Source organism: Tenrec ecaudatus, chromosome 2 (assembly GCF_050624435.1).
Source record: "Tenrec ecaudatus isolate mTenEca1 chromosome 2, mTenEca1.hap1, whole genome shotgun sequence".
Lineage (NCBI taxonomy): Eukaryota > Metazoa > Chordata > Mammalia > Afrosoricida > Tenrecidae > Tenrec > Tenrec ecaudatus.
Window position 1 is genome coordinate 133949648 of NC_134531.1, and position 18034 is coordinate 133967681.

The window sequence follows — 18034 nt, forward strand, 5'->3', positions numbered from 1 at the left end:
ACCCACCTTCCTACAGGGAAATCCAGTTTGACCTTCTTCTGGGGGAAATCCCACCCACCTTCTTCTTGCCTTCTGTGGCACTCCCATTGCAGTAGGGACCCCCACATACCCTTTGTGGAACCCCAAGCTGCCATGAGCCACACCATCATGGCTTCCTGTGATATCATCCAGTGAAACACCATCCTCGCATGTCCACAACCACCCAACTAGTGTCCCCTGAAAGGACCATTCAACTTTCCCACCAAATAAAAGAATACTAGTTGACTAGGAAAAGGGTGAGGCCTCATGAGAATAAAGCAGTAGGTCAATTCCAATTAGCTGCAGGCAGTTCGAAGAAGCATTCCTATGACTCCTCCAGAAAGAGCCCAGTCCTCTCTGACTCTCTGGAAAACGGCACCTGGTTCCTCTAAAACAATGCAACGCAAGCAGCCCCAATCACCTCAACAACAATAACAAAAACAGGAGAAACAAACATCAATGTCAGAAGATGTCCTGAACCTAACAATTTTCATAGAAGAAGCAGACATTGATCTGCCACAGAAACATTTTCAGATTGCTGATTCAAGTCATACAGGGTATGAGAGAAGCAATACAGATAGAGATGAAATGATAGAGGAGAAAAAAACTTACACCAAAGGAAAATACAAGAGTTTTGGAATACAATAATAACAATCAATGGCAGACTCACAGATTTTACCAACCGACTGGAGGAGGCAGAGAACCACACCAGTGACCTAAAGGATAGCCAAGCATACTTTAATAAACGTGAACAAAAAATCTAATAAGATCATCAGAGAAACAAGAAAACCTAAGAGCTATGTCTGATGTTATGAAGAGGAACAATAATTGGATTAGCGGAAGAAGACACACAAAAAATCATCTGCAAAAATAGTGAGAGAAATCATGGAGGAAAACTTCCCCAGTTTAATGAATGAAAACCAGGCAACCATTCAGGAAGCTGAAAGACAACCACCTACACTGAATCCAAAGAAGAAGTCACCAAAGCACATAATAGCTAAACTATCCAACTTTGAGGAAAAAAAGAAAATCATGAAAGCATCAAGAATCAAGAACTACAGACTAATATCCTAATGAACATCCATGAAAAATCCTAAACGAAATACTGGGCAATAGAATACAAAAGAATATAAAACAAATAATTCACCATGACCAAGTAGGATTCATATGAGGGATGCAGGGATGGTTCAACATACAAAAGACCATTAGTACTATTTGCCACATTGACATGAAAAACTATAAGAACCACATGATAATATTGATAGATATGGAAAAACCATTCGACAACATCCAACACCAATTCCTAAGACAGTCAAGAAGATCAGAATGGAAGGAAAATACCTCAATATAATGCAAACCAACAGCCAATCTGGTAGTCAGTGGTGAAAAGATGAAAACAATCCCACTGAAAAAGGGGACCAGACAAGGATGTTCTTGACCCCACTCTTATTTTACATCATACTGGAGGTCTTAGCTAACAGCATAGCAAAGAAATCAGATTGAAGGTATTCACCTGGGGAAGGAAGAGGTGAAACTATCGTTATTCACAGATGATATAATTTTATATATGGAATATCCCAAAAGTTCCACAAGGGAAGTACTGGAAGGAATAGAGGAATATGGCAACGTGACAGGATACAAGATCAGCAAACAGAAGTCTATAGGACTGCTGTACACATCAGATAAGACCACAGAAGAAGAGATTTTAAAAAGGTGATACTCTTTACAATAGCCAAGTACAAATGAAATATCTAGGGATATTCCTGACTCAAAAAGCAAAATATTTGTATGAGGAAGACTACAGAACACTATTACCAGAAACCAAGAGTAACCTCAACAAATGGGAGAATATCCCATGCTCATGGATTGGGAGACTCAAGATAGTAAAGATGTCAGTTCTACCAAAGGTGCTATATAAATTTAATGTAATCCTGATATAATTGCCATGATCTTTCTTCAAAGAAATGGAAAAACTGATTACCAACTTCTTATGGAGAGGTAAGAAGCCCGGAATTATCAGAGAACTCCTCAAAAAGAAGGACAGGGTTGGAAGGCTTGCTTTACCTGACTTTAGCACATATTATACAGCCACAGTGGGCAAAACCATATGGTAGTGGTATAATGACAGGTACTCAGATCAATGGAAAAAAAACAAAACTTAAAACCCAGAAATAAAATCATCAGCATACAGACAACTGATCATTGATAAGGGCCCAAAAATATCAAATGGGAATTGGATGCCTTCTTCAACAAGTGGTGCTAGAAAAAATGGATAGCTGCTTGTAGAAAAATTAAGCCAAACCCTTGCCTCACTCCATGCGCAAGAATAAATTCAAGGTGGGCCATAAATGAGGGAACTGGGACAAACCTGAGAACATTGGCACGGGGAATACATAGACTATCAGAAATAGGGAAGGACACAAATACAGATGAGTCACAAATTGAGAAGTGGGATATACTGAAGCTAAACACCTGTGTACATAGAAAGAATTCAGCAAGTGTAATAAGAGAGCCCATGGACTAGGAAAACATCTTTAGCAATGACACGCCAGACAAAGGCCTTATCACTAAAATGTACATTATTCTTCTAGCCCCCAAAAAGAACTAATTGAACACTGAAGAGGTGGTCATAGGACCTGAACAGAAGTTTCACAAGGTCAGAAATCCAAATGGTCAATAAACTTATGAGAAAATGTTCCCATCATTAGCCATAGAGAAATGCAAGTTGAAACAACAATGAGATTCCACCTAACACCCTCAAAGATAGCCCAATTAAAAATATCAGAAAGCAACAAGTGTTGGAGGGGCTATGGTGAGATAGGAACTCTCACCCACTGCTGGTGGACCTGTAGGTATGTACAGACACTATGGAAATCGATTTGGCGATATCTAAAACAGATGGAAATCAAACTACCAATCAAGCTACCAGCAATCCCCCTACTGGGCATATACCCAGAAGAGGCAAGAAACAAACCATGGCCAGCCATCTGTGCTCCAATATTCATCACGGCACAGTTCACAATCGCAAGGAGTTGAAAACAACCCAGATTTCCATCAATGGGAAAATGGATTAAAAAACTGGTACAGACATACAATGGAGTACTATACATCGCTAAAAAGCAGTGATGAACTTATGACGCACATTTCCGCATGAGAAGAACTGGAGGAAATTATGGAGGAATATGGCCATGCCTGCACACAGTTTTCCCACGAGGAGATTGCCATGGCAACCATCACCGCACTACGCCAAACCGTGCCCCCTGCTGTTACCAGAGTCACCTTCCTGTCTGGAAGCCAGAGCGAGGAGGAGGCGTACATCAACCTGAATGCCATCAACAAGTGCCCCCTGCTGAAGCCATGGGCCCTGACCTTCTCCTACGGGCGAGCCCTGCAGGCCTCTGCCCTGAAGGCCTGGGGTGGCAAGAAGGAGAACCTGAAGGCGGCCCAGGAGGAGTACATCAAGGGAGCCCTGGCCAATAGCCTCACCTGCCAAGGAAAGTACACTCCAAGTTGTCAAGCTGGGCTGCATCCAGTGAGTCCCTCTTTGTCTCTAACCACGCCTACTAAATGGAGGTGGTGTGAGGCTGCCCCCTCAATACTCCAGGACACCCCCCCCCTCCCATGCCCACCTCTTGATGGGAGGACACCACCTGGGCTCCAGGCCACGCTTTCCTCTCACTCTTGTCGCCCTTGTGACAGTGGTGTGTGGTGTTGTCTGTGTATGCTAACTCCGTCGCCCTTTCCCGCTCACTGCCAACAAACAACGGTTTAGGGAGAAAAGAAAAAGAAATTATGGAGGAATAATAGAAAGAAGTAAGACAAGCACAAAAAGACAAATACAACACGAGTCCGCTGAGGTAAGCTAAAAATGCAAAGGGGGCATAGGGAAAAAGCTACTGTATACAAACATTCCTGGGGTCAAGTCCAGGTAGTATGGCAGGGGCCAGACCAAATGCAGGGATACATATGGTAGCCAACTAAAAAAGGGGGTGGGGAGAAAAGACATGTGTGGCAGGGGAACAGGGCACTAACCCACCCAAGGCGAGGGAATTGTTTATATCTTCACAGGGAAAGAGGGACCAGACTTCAATCTGATGCTCCAAGACTGAATGCAACATACCGGCATGAAGCAGGGAACCAATAGAAAGGTCTGAGGTGCCGGCCCCAATCTCAACTATGTGGACAGCCTCCCCCTCCCTGCAGAAGAACTCACTTCAGAGGACAGCACTGAAGCTACAGCTCAGGGAAAGGGACATGTCTGATCAGAGCACACAGGAACAAATAAAGGGAAAGGAAGAGAGAATGGAACACATCCTGGCCCACCAAGCCCTGAGGACGATATTCCTGCTAAGGGCAGCTAAAGCACAGAGAGAACCATAACGCCGACCCCATTGTAAAATTTGATGCCCCTCACTGACCCATAACTCTATAGGGGACAACACTGGAGACACAGTGCAGGAATTGTGCCGGATCTGACCCCACCACAATGAAGTGAAACACTACAGGTCGTGCAACAGAACAGCAAGGGGAGCAGAGCAACGAAGTCACCAGGGATACCAAAAAGAGACTTTGGGCCCAGGGCATAGCACCCCATCAGACTCGACCAGAAAACACTTCCTAAAGTCCACAAAAAGATCTTGGACTATTTACAGACTTTTCTTTCTTTTTTTTTTTGTCGTTGGTTTTTGTTGTTGTTTTGTTTTCTTTTGTTGGTTTGTTTTGCTCTGTCTTATTTTTTGTGCATATTATTATTTCTGCAGGTCTATCTAGCTAAGATAGGTGTGGTAAGCAATCTGGATCAGAAAACAACAGGACGGATGGTTCCATGGGGACATGGGAGAGGGGGAGGTGGGGGAAAGGAAGTGGGTGTTAACAACCCAGGATTAAGGGAACAAGAAGTGATTTAAAATCAATGGCAAGAAGGGTGTGAGAGGCCTGGTGGGGCTTGATCAAAGGCAATGTAACTGAGAGGAATTACTGAAACCCAAATGAAGTCTGAGCATGATAGTGGGAAAAGAGGAAAGTAGTAGGAGATAGAGGAAGGAACTAGGAGACAAAGGGCATTTATAGAGGTCTAAATACAGGCATGTATATATATATGAATGATGGGGAAATATATCTACATGCATATATTTATAGGTTTTGTATTAAGGTAGCAGATGGACATTGGGCCTCTACTCAAGCACTCCCTCAGTGAAAGAACAATTTGTTCTATTAAACTAACATTCCATTATGCTCACCTTCCTGACATGATCGCTGAAGACAAAGGGAGTGCATAAGCAAATATGGTGAAGAAAGCCGATGGAGCCCAGCTATCAAAAGGTATAGCATTTGGGGTCTTAAAGACTTGAAGATAAATAAGCGACCATCTAGCTGAGAAGCAACACAGCCCACATGGAAGAAGCACACCAGTCTGTGTGATCACAAGGTATTGATAGGATCAGGTGTTAGGCATCAAAGAATGAAACATCATATTATTGTGAATGAGGGGGAGTACAGAGTGGAGACTCAGAGTCCATATTTAGGCAAGTGGACACCCCTCACAGAAGGATCGCAGGGAGAAGATGAGCCAGTCAGGGTGCAGTGCAGCACCAATGAAACACACAACTCTCCTCTAGTTCTTTAATGCTATCCCACCCCACCACCCACTATCATGATCCCAATTCTACCTACAAATCCAGCTAAACCAGAGGATGTACACTGGTACAGGTCAGTGCTGCAAACATAAGAAATTCAGAAGAGATAAACCCTTCAGGACCAATAATGAGAGTAGAGATACCAGGAGGGGAAGGGGAAGGTGGGGGAGAAAGGGGGAACTGATCACAATGATCTACATATAAAGCTCTCTCTGGGGGATGGACAACAGAAAAGTGGGTGAATGGAGACATTGGACAGTGTAAGGCATGACAAAATAATAATAATTTTTAAATTATCAAGGGTTAAGGAAGGGGGTAGGGTAGGGGTAGGGGTAAACGCGAGAAGCTGATACCAGGTGCTCAAGTAGAAAGAAAATGTTTCGAGAATGATGATGGCAACAAATGCACAAATGTGCTTGACACAATGGATGGATGGATGGATTGTTAAAAGAGTTTTACGAGCTCCCAATAAAATGATTTATTTTAAAAAAACTGAAAAAGAAAAAAATGTACTCGTATAAAGGAAAGATGGTAAGAATGGTGCAGGAGACCAAGCAATGCTTCAGTCTGCTGTGCATAAGACCACTGTGAGTCAGAATAGACTCAATGGCATCTATAAACAATAACCACAGTAGATAGCATACTTTTTGATCGCAAACTTAGTTTTTACACTTATGATTAATTTTCTTTCCCTTCATACCAAAGGGATTTAGATCTTTATTTGTCTATGTCACTCATGGATTCTCAAGGTCTGCCACTGTGTATAGCATATGATAGGTGCTAAATAAATATTTATTAAATTAATTAATAAATAAATAAGAATATTGAATTTTTTTCTAAATCACAACATAATTTACTCTTCTTTATGATAAAATTTTATTTTAAGGACAGTATAGAAATTTGAGTTATGAAAATAATTATTTCCACTTTTATGTTACTATTATAATATAAAAGGTTTTAAGATTCTGTAATTCTTGTGAAGTAATTTTGACTTCCTTGTAGTTCATGTTAATACTTAAAGAACAATGCACTTATAACAGAATAGGTCATTTGCAGACTTTACTTTTCATGAAAGAATTGCTATCTTTTTTGTTGACTTGAATCCCAACAACTTAGATGAAGAATTCATTTAGTCTTTTCTTATTTCAAAGACCTTGAAACAATCTAAATTTCCATCAACTGACAAATGGATTAGAAAACTCTGCATTTACATACAATGGAGTACTATGCAGCCCTCAAAAGTAGCAATGAACACATGAAACACATTGTTTTATGGGAAGAGTTGGAGGCAATTATGCTAAGCAAAGTTAGCCAAGCACAAAGGCACAAATACAACATGAGTCCAATGAGGTAAGCTCAAAAAGTCCTATGGGCATAGATGATAAGCTCCTTAATGCATAAATCCCGGGTCGAGGTCCAGGTACTTTAGCAGGTGTCTGACTTAACTCAGGGATGCATATGGCAGCTAACTAAAAAGGAGGGGGAAAGAGAGGGGGAAGAAAACGAAGCTAAACACAACAGGGATGATGGGGAACAGGGCATTAATACACCCACAAGAAAGGGTATGGTTTGGTGAAAGGGACCATACCCTATCCTAGAGCGCCAAGCCTTGAGGGCAATACACTGGCTTGGAGCAGCAAACTAACAGAGAGGACAATTGGGCCAGGCCCAAGCTGAATTGTGTTGACCCCTCCCCAGAAGAAGATTATACAGAGGACAGCATTAAAGATATAGTCCAGGGAGAGAAGCAGGTCTGCCCAGACCACACAGGAGCAAACTAGGAGGGACAGAAAGAGAGAAAGAGTGGACATCATCATGGCCAACCAAGTCCCAGGGAAGACATCTCTGCTTGGAGCAGCCAGTGCACAGAGCGGACCATAGGACTGGCCCCACTACAAGACATGTGGTTCCCTCACTGACTCATAGTGTTACAGGGGTCAGCACTGGAGAGGCTGTGCAGAAAGTGTACCTGGTCTGCCCTAAGCACAGTGGGGTGAAATGTAAAGGGAGTGCAACAGGGCAGCAAGGGGAGCAAAGTATCCAAGTCCCCAAGAAATCCTGGAAATAGAATTCTGACTTGGGGGGCAGGGCTTGGCACCTCATCAGACTCGATCAGAAAACATACACGAGGGTCAGCAGACAGACCTAGAACTATCTATTTGTCTTTTTTCTTGTTTTGTTTTGTTTGTTTTTATTTTTCTTTCACCCTATGTCTATCTATATAAGATAGGCAGGATGAACAATCCCAAGGAGAAAACATCAGGACAGGTGGTTCAGGAGAGACAGGGGAGAGGAGTAGACAGGGATGGGGAATGGGGAGGCAACAGATTCAGAGATAAGGGAACAAGATATATAGAATTGAGGGTGAGGAGGGTGTATAATGCCTGTGGGGTTTAATTAAGTGCAATGTATCCCAGAGGAATTACTGAGGGCTGAATGGAGGGTGAGCATGATAGTGGGATGAGAGGAAGGTGAAAGGAAATAGAGGAAAGAACTAGGAGAGCAAAGATATTTATAGAAGTATAGCTGCCAGCAGGTGTATATGTAAATATATTAATTTATAACAAAAGGGATAGAGGCCAATTCACATATATTAAGTATTAAGATAGCAGATGAACTTTGGACCTCTACTCAAGGCCTCCCTTAACACAAAACACTTTGTTCTGATAACCTGGCACTCTTTGACACCTTCCTGACACAATCACTGTAGACAAAATGGGTTCATAAGCAAATGTGGTGAAGAGAGAGGATGGTGCCCCGCCATCAAAAGATATAGCATCTGGGCCTTAGAGGCTTGAAGTTAAACAAACAGTCATCTGTCAGGGAAGCAAATAAACCCACATGGGAGAAGCACACCAGCCTGTGGGATCATGAGGTGTCCACAGGATCAGGGATCAAAAGATCCAAAACAAAGAGCTATATCAATGTGAACAAGGGATTGGAGTGGAAATCCAAAGCCCATCTGTAGACAATTGACTATCTTCCCGCATAAAGGTTATAAAGAGGATGATTCAACCAAGGTGAAGTACAGCACCAATGAAACACTTCATTCCTCTAGTTCCTGAATGCTTCCCCCCCCCCACATCCCACTACCATGACCCCGTTCTACCTTACAAATCTGGCTAGACCAGAGAACACGCATTGGTGCAGATAAGAATTCTTGACACATGGCATTCAGGACAGATAAATCCCTCAGGAACAGTAGTGGGAGTAGCGATATCATGAGGGTAGGGGATGGTCAGGGATGGGGAAGGGGGAGGAAGGGGGAACCTATCACAAGGTTGCATATATAGCCCCCCTTTACTGAATGGGACGAATAACAGAAATGTGGGTGAAGGAAGACAATTGACAGTGTAAGGTATGAAAAAATAATAACTATATAATTAATGAAGGATTCACGTGGGTGGGAGGGTGAGAGAGGGAGGGGAAAAAGAGGAGTTTATACTAAGGACTCAAATAGAAAATGTTTTGGAAATGATGATGACAACATATGTACAAATATGTTTGATACAATTGATGTATGGATTGTTATGAGCTGTAAGAGCCCCCAATAAAATGATTTTTAAAAAAAAGTTAGGGGTGGAGTTTAGCCTGTCAATAAGGTTGCAGCTTGGTGACCTCATTTGGAAGTACAATAGCGATATAGCTCTCGGGAGGCTAGCCTCTCTCTGTGTTTCTCTGCATTCTACACCTTCCTGCTTGCTGACTAGGAGAGCTGCCAGAGCCCTGCCATGTTTTCCACCAACTTTGGATCCACAGAACTTTGCACCCACTGGTCTGTGATATTCCTGCCTTCTGCATCATTGCAGGTGACTGCGCGAATCTGAAAAGGGACTTAAGGATTATTATCACACTTACAGACTCCAGTTGAACTGGGTTTGGGTTCTTTCTTGCTATATAATTACTCCAAGATTTAAAGCTCTTCCTTACCCATATATCACCGTCTCGGGATTTGTTTCTCTGGTCTACCTGACCCAACACACTGGTATTCTCTCTTCTGAGCCAAGAACCATCTGACATCAGCAATGATATCCCTCTTCTATGTCCTCTTCTGATTCTGGTCTGAACTTTGGGCATGTCACTGTCAACGGACTGCTGCAACCATTGTACTTCAGCAACATTTTACTAATGTGTGACATCGATGATGTCATCTTTTAGTTTGAGCATCGGTTGGGTCAACTTTTTTTTTGATGGGTACACATATGGATCTCTTCAGTCAGATGACCAACAGTCTCCCAGATTTCCTGGCATAGACTTTCAGGGTTTCATCAGCTTGCTGAATGATTTCAATTGGTATTCCATTAATTTCTGATGTTTTGCTTTTGGCTAATGCTTTCAATGCAGGTTGAGATTTTTTTCTTCAGCAACATTGGTTCTTGCTCATATATTACCTCCTGAAATAGTGACATTTCAATTAGTTCTGTCTGGTACAGTGACTCTGTGTCTTCTCTCCATCTTCTCTTGATGCTTGCTGCATCATTCAATATTTTGCCCATAGAATCTCACAAGATTTCCACTCAAGGCTTGGATTTTTCCTCAAGTTCTTTAAGTTTCAAATATGTTAGTGTGTTCTCAATATCAGCAACTAAAACGAGGCCAGAAGGAAATTGTGAAACACACGATCAATTTCTCATATATAAGTTCAAGTTGAAGTTGAAAAAATGAAACTCCACAGGACCAAAATACAACCTTGAGTATACCCCACCTAAATTTTGAGAACATTTCTAGAACAAATTTGATGTATAGAACATCAGGGACAGAAGACCCGATGAGCTTAGGATAATATCAAGAATATCATACATGAAGAAAGAGAAAGGGAAAGAAAGAAAGAAAACAACAAAGTGTACGTCGTAAGAGAATCTGAAGTTTCTCTTCATCATAGAGTAACTACGGCAAAAGGAAGAAGTGATGAAGTAAAAGAGCTAAACACAAAATTTCAAAACACAATTTGAGAAGGCAATGTAAATATTATTTTTAAAATTGGCAAAGACCTAAAGTTGAAAGAGTGGTGATACCTGGAGGGTGGAGGGAAGGTGGGGTAGAAGGGGAAACTGATTAAAAGAATCTATGCATAACCTCTTCTCTGGGGGCTGGACAACAGAAAAGTGAGTGAAGGGAGACTTCGGACAGTGTAAGACATGACAAAATAATAATAATTTATGAATTATGAAGAGTTCATGAGGGAGGGGGCATAGGGAGGGATGGGGAAATGAGGAGCTGATATTAAGGGCTCAAGTAGAAATCAAATGTTTTGAGAATGATGATGACAACAAATGTACAAATGTGCTTGACACAATGAATGTGTGTATGGATTGTGATAAGAATTGTACGAGCCCCCCATATAATGATTTTTAAAATAATAAAATAAAATGAAAAGGAAGAACATGTTCAGCATATCTTAAACTGAAAGAACTCAAGAAAAAAATTCAAGCCTAAGGTTTCAATCTTCAAAGTTTCTATGAGCACAATATTGAAGGATGCAAGAAACATCAAGAGAAGATGGAAAGAATACATGGAGTCACCTTATGAATAAGACCTAGTCAACTTCCAGTCACTTCAAGAGGTAGCATATGATCAAGAACCAATGATAATAGAGGAACAATTGTAGGCTATAGATATTATTGCATCACAGAAAACAATGTACTTCAGGATAGATATTGAAATGCTCTTGTTAATGATGAATGCAATGCCATTCTTCTTGAATTAGTCATTCCTGGCATACTAACCTACTCAAAATGACCAATACTAGTCCATCAGTTCATTAATGCCTATGATCACATTTATGCTTTATCTTTTATTTTTAATGATACAACATTTAGATTTTGTTTCAACTTGGCTGGGTCAGATTTTTCTGTGGCTTCTCAATTAAGGCCAGCAATCTCCATGATGTGACCTAACACAGTGAGATTTGCTATTAGCAGTGTTATCAGTTATAAGAAGATTTGGGGTAATTTCATTAGTTTACTTAACTCACAATCCTGATACAATTGAAAGAAAATTTCCTTGGGAATGTGACCTACTTCCTACATAAGGACACTATGGAAGGGCTTGCTTGCTTTTTGCTGGATCTGGACCTTGCATCTGACTTTTGTTCTTTGGACCTGAGCTTAAATCCTACTATATTGCCTGCCAATCCCAGGAGCAACCTCTCCAGTCACAAGTCTGACCTCCTGATCACCTGTGCAGCCATTAGTTTGTGGTGTTCCTATGATCTTGGGTTCATCAGGGTCCAAGATAGTTAGGTCAGAATAAGCTTCTAGCTTAACATCAGGCCCATGCACTTGGAACTGAGCTGGACTTGCCTGCTTTTAAAACTATGTGAACCATTTTCCTTCTCTAGAGATCTCAGCCAGATGCAGATGACTTCCAATATTCCTTGATTTTGCACATTCCATGTTTCAACTATTAAAGAGTGTTTGTAACCGAATATGCAAATTATAGAATAATTGTAGGCTATACATTCTATCATATCACAGAGACATTGTTCTTCAAAAGAGATATTATAATGTTCTTTTTGACCATGAATGAAATGCCATTGTTCTTGAATTTGTTGTTCTTGATCTAGTAAACCATATGATTACTCCACTCAAAATGGCCAATGCCAGTCCATTTCTGCTCATTCATGCCTAAGATATTAACATTTATGTACTACCTTTTATTTATGATTGAAGTTATCAAGGATTTTGCCTTGCTTGGACCCACAATCAATCTTCATGGAAGCAGCAATCCAGCAATTAAACAATGCATTGTGTTTGGTAAATCTGCTGCACAAGGAGTCTTTAAAGTTGTAACAAGCAAGTATGTTACTTTGAAGACTAAAGTGGGCCTGACCAAAGCTGTGATATTTTCCATGGCCACATATGCTTGTAAAAGTTGGACATTGAATAAGTGAGAACTGAGAGGAATCGATGCATTTGAATTTTGGTGCTGGAGAAGGATTTTGCCATAACGACAGAGTACTCCTGAAGGCAAGGATGGCAAGATTTGTCTTACACGCTTTGGACATGTTGTCATGAGACCAGTCCCTTGAGTAGAACATCATGCTTGGTAAAGTAGAGGGGTAGTGAGAAGGAGGAAAGTTCTCAAAGAGATAGACTGATACGGTGGCTGAAACAATGGGCTCAGGCGCAGGAACAATTGTGAGGATGGCTTAGGACCAGGCAGTGTTTTGTTCTGTTGTGCACCGGGTCACCGTGGGTGGGAACTGACAAGATGGCATCTAACAGCAAGCTCCTGGTGGATGCTGATGTTGCCAGTACAACAGCCATATTTTGAGTAGCTATCTCCTGAAGGAAATAGTAGCATTTTGGGTAGGAATTAAAATATGAGTCTTATTCATTTGCGTTTTAGAAGGATTGGAGGCACAATTATTTCTCAGCAGACTGTTTTAGTAATCTAGTTATATCTCTATGAGTCAGAATAGGCTCAACAGCACATTTTATTTTTGTTTTTTGCCAAATATGATAGAGATTTAGGCTAATAGATGGCACTGGAAAATGGACAGAATTGAGCAACTTCAAAGATAGTTTGTAAAAAATAAGAATCATGAAAGTAGATTGGATTTTGGAAGTGATGTAGGGAATTTAAACAATATTATAGTTCTAGGTTTCTGGTTCATTCAAATGTAATGCTATTCATTGAGTTAGAGGCATGTGATAGATTTTGTGTCACTTTAGCAGTTTGTGTCAATGGTAGTTAAGGTCTAGTAATCCTCCATGATGTGACCTACTGCAATATAATGAGATCTGCTAAGAGTACTCAGTCAGTTGCATAAAGATTTTGGTGAAATGTAATACCCTTACTCAAATAATGGCCTTAATGATATCCATTGAAAGGAAATTTCCTTAGTGGGGGGTGAGAGGGCCTGCTTTAATTGGATGCTATGGAAAAACTTGTCTTCTTTTAGCTAGATCTGAATCCTGTATCTGCCTCTCTGGACTGGAGCCAGTGACTGACCATATTGCCTGCCAACCCTGGGAAACAGCTGCAGCCTGGCAACTGACCTGCTGACCTTGGATACATTCACCTCTGAAGCTAGAAGACAGACTTGCTGACCTTAGTAGATTTATTTTTTCTCTGCATTTACCATTCTGTCATCTTCTTGCTCATCTTGGATTCATCATTCCTGCAGCTAATCTCCAACCTATCATCTGATCCATGGCCTTGGAAATGGCCCAGACTTTGTAAGCTATTTTAATGATATACATTTCTCTCTCTCTCTGCTACACATTGGACTGCTAACCACAAGGGCAAGAGTTTGAAACCACAAGTTGATCCATAGGAGAAAGATGAAGCTTTCCACTCCCATAAACAGTTATAATACCCGAAACCCACAGGGACAGTTCTACTCTGTCCTGTAGGTTCACTATGAATTGGAATCGACTCAATGGCAGTGAGTGTGGTTTGGATATATATATATATATATATATATAAAATAATCTCCAAACTGGATTTCTGGATTTGCTTCTTTAGAGAACTATTAAGTCTAACACTAGGGATTTTAAATGAATTTTAAAACAGACAGGAAATATACTAAAATGTTATCATTATTATATTTACTACAAAATTGGAACATCTACCCATCATCTCTACATTTGTTCTGTCATCTACCAGGAGTTGAAATATACTCAGCAGCTAATAATCTGAACATCTCTGACAAACTCACTCTAACTTACTAGCTCTAAACTCTAACAAATTAATATCTCTAAATTCAAATGGTTAATATATTCATAAGGAAACAAAATTTTAAATTGACGATTCCTCCCCTTAATTAATATAGGGAGATTTGCATTATTTGAAAGCGACTAATAAATATAACCCCTTTGGCTTTATGTGTCATGTATTTAAGGAATTACTCTTTTAGAAAAGCAGCGGGTTTCAACATGGAAATATATCGTACTGAGGATTGAGGAGCTCACGGTCTCCTTCAGCCAGTCGGAAACGGGATTGGTTTGCCTGCTTTCTGAGATGGTCAGTTACGGCTCCCCGACTCTAGCACAGCTCTCATTCTCTCACAGGAGAGGTCTGATGAGAGTGAAGGGCAGCCTGGAAGTCTGGCAAAAGCAGCCTGGGATGGACAGTGTGTGGAAGGATTATGAGAGATTTGTAATGACCGAATTAAGGTATGCTTATGGATAAAAATATTATAAACAATAGCCCACCATCGCGGCCATAAGCAGCTCATTCCTGGGCCATCAGCCTGTTCATCTGGTGATATGTTTAGTTCTCTGCTTGATGTCAAGCCCTGGTGAGTATCAGGACAATGGAGGGGAAGTAGAATCCCTGTATTCTTACTCTTTATTTTACTGAGATGCAGGTAGTATTGCTTACTGGAGGGTCCTCTCTGTTGCTAGCCTCAGTTTTACACAATGATGTTGACAGATAGAAAGTCATAGATCTGGAAAGCACCTAAGGACTTCACCTCTTACCCTCCAGTCGGTCTTTTTTAAGTCAACCTTCATTTCCTTCTAGCATGGCTCATGGACGTGACCTATGCGCTCGTCGTGAGTGGGAACCAGCTCAATGGCTGTGGCTTATCCCCTCCGCATGAGGCTAATCATACACCCACTTTCTCCTCGTACTTTCCGGGCACGGGATTTCATTTTCTGGAGGTTGTTAGCTACTAGAATTGCAACCAGGTTTCTGTTTTGTTTTTGTTTCTAGCCTGACACAGCTTAGTTTGACTCTGTGAGTGATCAATGGCATTTATACAGGATTTCACTGTTCCCAGTATAGTGTCACCACTAATTTCTGGTTGTGGAGCTTTTGTCCAGAATAATGTCAAAACATATAGTTTGAAAACACTTTTTATGAGCAATCATTCCTACTTTTCTAGACCAGCTGATGTGGATCATTTCTCCTCTCTATAATTTGGTAACTCGGTCACTGTATACGAGGGTACTGTGGACACATAACGGTGCAGACTGAAACAAACTTAAAATGATCGCACGTGTGAAATTTCTGTTTCTACCGCTGGAGCTCCATTTCATAGATCTACTTGGCTATCTCAAGCAAGTTTTTATTTTGGAACCAGTGTGTTAGAAGTAGAAAAACATTAGTAAATGTCCAGTGATTGGATTTTAATAACATTCCTAAAATTTTCTCATTGAGAACTGAGTTTTAGGAGTTCTTTGACCTGATTGTATGCACTGATCAAGCTAGGGGGTAGAGCCAGGATGAATAACTTGCTTCGAGCCAAGAGTTTTGCACCTTTCCTGACTGTGGGAACCACTTGACTGTTCATTCCAAGGACCACCCTCTTCCCCAGCTCCATACAAGAAGTGACAAAATTACAAATGCTAAGGAGAAAAAACAGTAATCTATCTTTAAGTAACCCTCAATAGGTGGTTTTTAGATCATTGACCTACTACATGATCTGTAGACAATAAATATAATAATATATCATGTACAAAGAAATTCAATAAATATTATCTCAAGTATACATATTCTAGAAAGTGACTGATTGACAAGTTCTTGAGAAGACACTAACCTTGCAAAGTCCCTGCGCCTACTATTTGCTTAACTTCAAAGAAGCATAATAAGATGGACAATCATAGAAGGTAGCAGTTAAATATGGTTGTAGTAATAAATTAAATTGGGTAACTTTCCTTTTTACCTTTTCACCATTTTATGATTTGCACTCATGTGAATTACTGGAAAACTTACCAGCAGGTGGTAGCACTGTTTAGCAAATATACTCCCAGATCCCAAAGCAAGCAATTGAAAATGAATTATTAAGTGTAACAGCAACAACATTCGAATATGTCAGAATATTGGACAGGGATTTAGAAATCCAGACTCCTAGTCCCAGATGTATTACTTATCGGCCCACCACTTTGGAAAAATAATCTCATAGTGTTTAAATAACATCTTAGCTAAAATAGGAATGATAACTGTCCTGGCTCATGTTGTATTAAGGATAGAAAGAGAAATGTTTAGGAAATCATTTTGAGAACAACAGAATGCTACATAAGGCAAGCTATCATTTCTGGATTTTTCCTGTTTATATATAAATATTTTTCTGTTGTTACTCAGGAATATATGCTTACAAGTAACAATTATGGTAATCATGTTGGGCCTTAAAAGGACAACACTCATATATGTAAAATTATCACATATTGCTATAAATTCAGCTAATTTTTAAAATCTCATTTCAATTCTATTATGTTTTAATCTATTATAAGATATGAACTAACATTTGTTCTTTCCAAGGGAAAATCGATCAAATTTCTGAGTGTTTTTTCTTGCACAATCGATTCCTAACCAATGCATATTCATGAACTGAAATGGAAAGTCCTAAAAACCCAAATGGTAAATTCTAGATGTTTTGCCATAAAATTGCACCTCTATGCCTTTGCATGTTTCAAATACAAGTAGCATTATCAGAAAATTTTTTGAAGCAAATACGCAGTTTAAATTTACTGATTATCTAGTGTGGGCTAGAATTATACTAATTACTGAATGTACTCAAAACTATACAATCCAGGGATTCCTAGAAACGAAATCTTAAAGAATCTGATGGATATTACGGATGACCTTCTAAATACCAGGCACTTTGCTAGAAATACAGATTGTGAAAGACAGATGTTATTTTCAAATCGTAATTTCTCAGGTCACTTATAAAGAAAACACAGGGCCAGACAGGGTCCTTATAAAAAGGAATAGTCCACATCTGGCGGCTATTTGGATTAAAGGTAACCTAGCGAATGCCTGTCATGAAGTGGAATCGACGGAAAGAAGGGATGAGTCTGGGTCGCAGTGGCACTGAGCAGCACACAATGATGTAGAAGCAGTGCTGTACAATAGTAGTTCAGAGTATGGACTTAGACTTCAGAATAATTTGGAATAGATCAATAGTTTGCCACTTCAAAGCTGAGGAAACTTTGGCAAATTACTTTGACTTTTTAAATCTTCGCCTCTTCATCTTTCCAATAAAGGTGTAAGAAGTGCCTATCTTTTTTAAAAAAAAGTCAGTTTTATAAGCACTTCATCAACATGTCATACAATTCAATAATGCATTCATATGGAGAACAGTTGTACAATTATCACCACATTCAGTTCTATAGAAAATTTTTCTTCCTGTAATGAATGTTAGTTGTGTCTATTTTATAGCATTATTGTGAGGATTAAATATGATCATTTTTGTACACAAAGGAAACCAGGGGGGAAAGTGAAGAAAGCAAAGAGGTTTTAGGGACGGATGTGAAATATACAAAATAGCAGTTGATATAAGGCATTGCATGCTAGATGCTGAAGTTTTGATTTATTACAACAGATATTGAGAAGTGAAGGTTCTTGTACAGAAAGAAATATTAGTAAAATACATTTAGGCAGTCTCCAGGTTATGAATGTCTGATTTACAGCCATTCATGTACTGATGT

General features: G+C 40.1%; 1 protein-coding gene across 1 annotated transcript; it reads left to right on the forward strand.

Moving 5' to 3' along the window:
- The first annotated feature begins 3190 nt into the window (after positions 1-3190).
- Positions 3191-10563, forward strand: LOC142440103 (fructose-bisphosphate aldolase A-like). The gene is made up of 2 exons (XM_075542679.1): positions 3191-3550; positions 10537-10563. Exons 1-2 carry the CDS (start codon positions 3191-3193, stop codon positions 10561-10563), a joined length of 387 nt encoding a protein of 128 aa, XP_075398794.1.
- Positions 10564-18034: the final 7471 nt, after the last annotated feature.

Excerpts from the sequence above, each read along its gene's own strand:
- LOC142440103 (XM_075542679.1), top strand. The coding sequence starts at position 3,191 with ATGGAGGAATATGGCCATGCCTGCACACAGTTTTCCCACGAGGAGATT. Across the intron at positions 3,551-10,536 it reads GTCAAGCTGGGCTGCATCCA|AGTAACTACGGCAAAAGGAA; the intron begins GTGAGTCCCTCT and ends TCTTCATCATAG.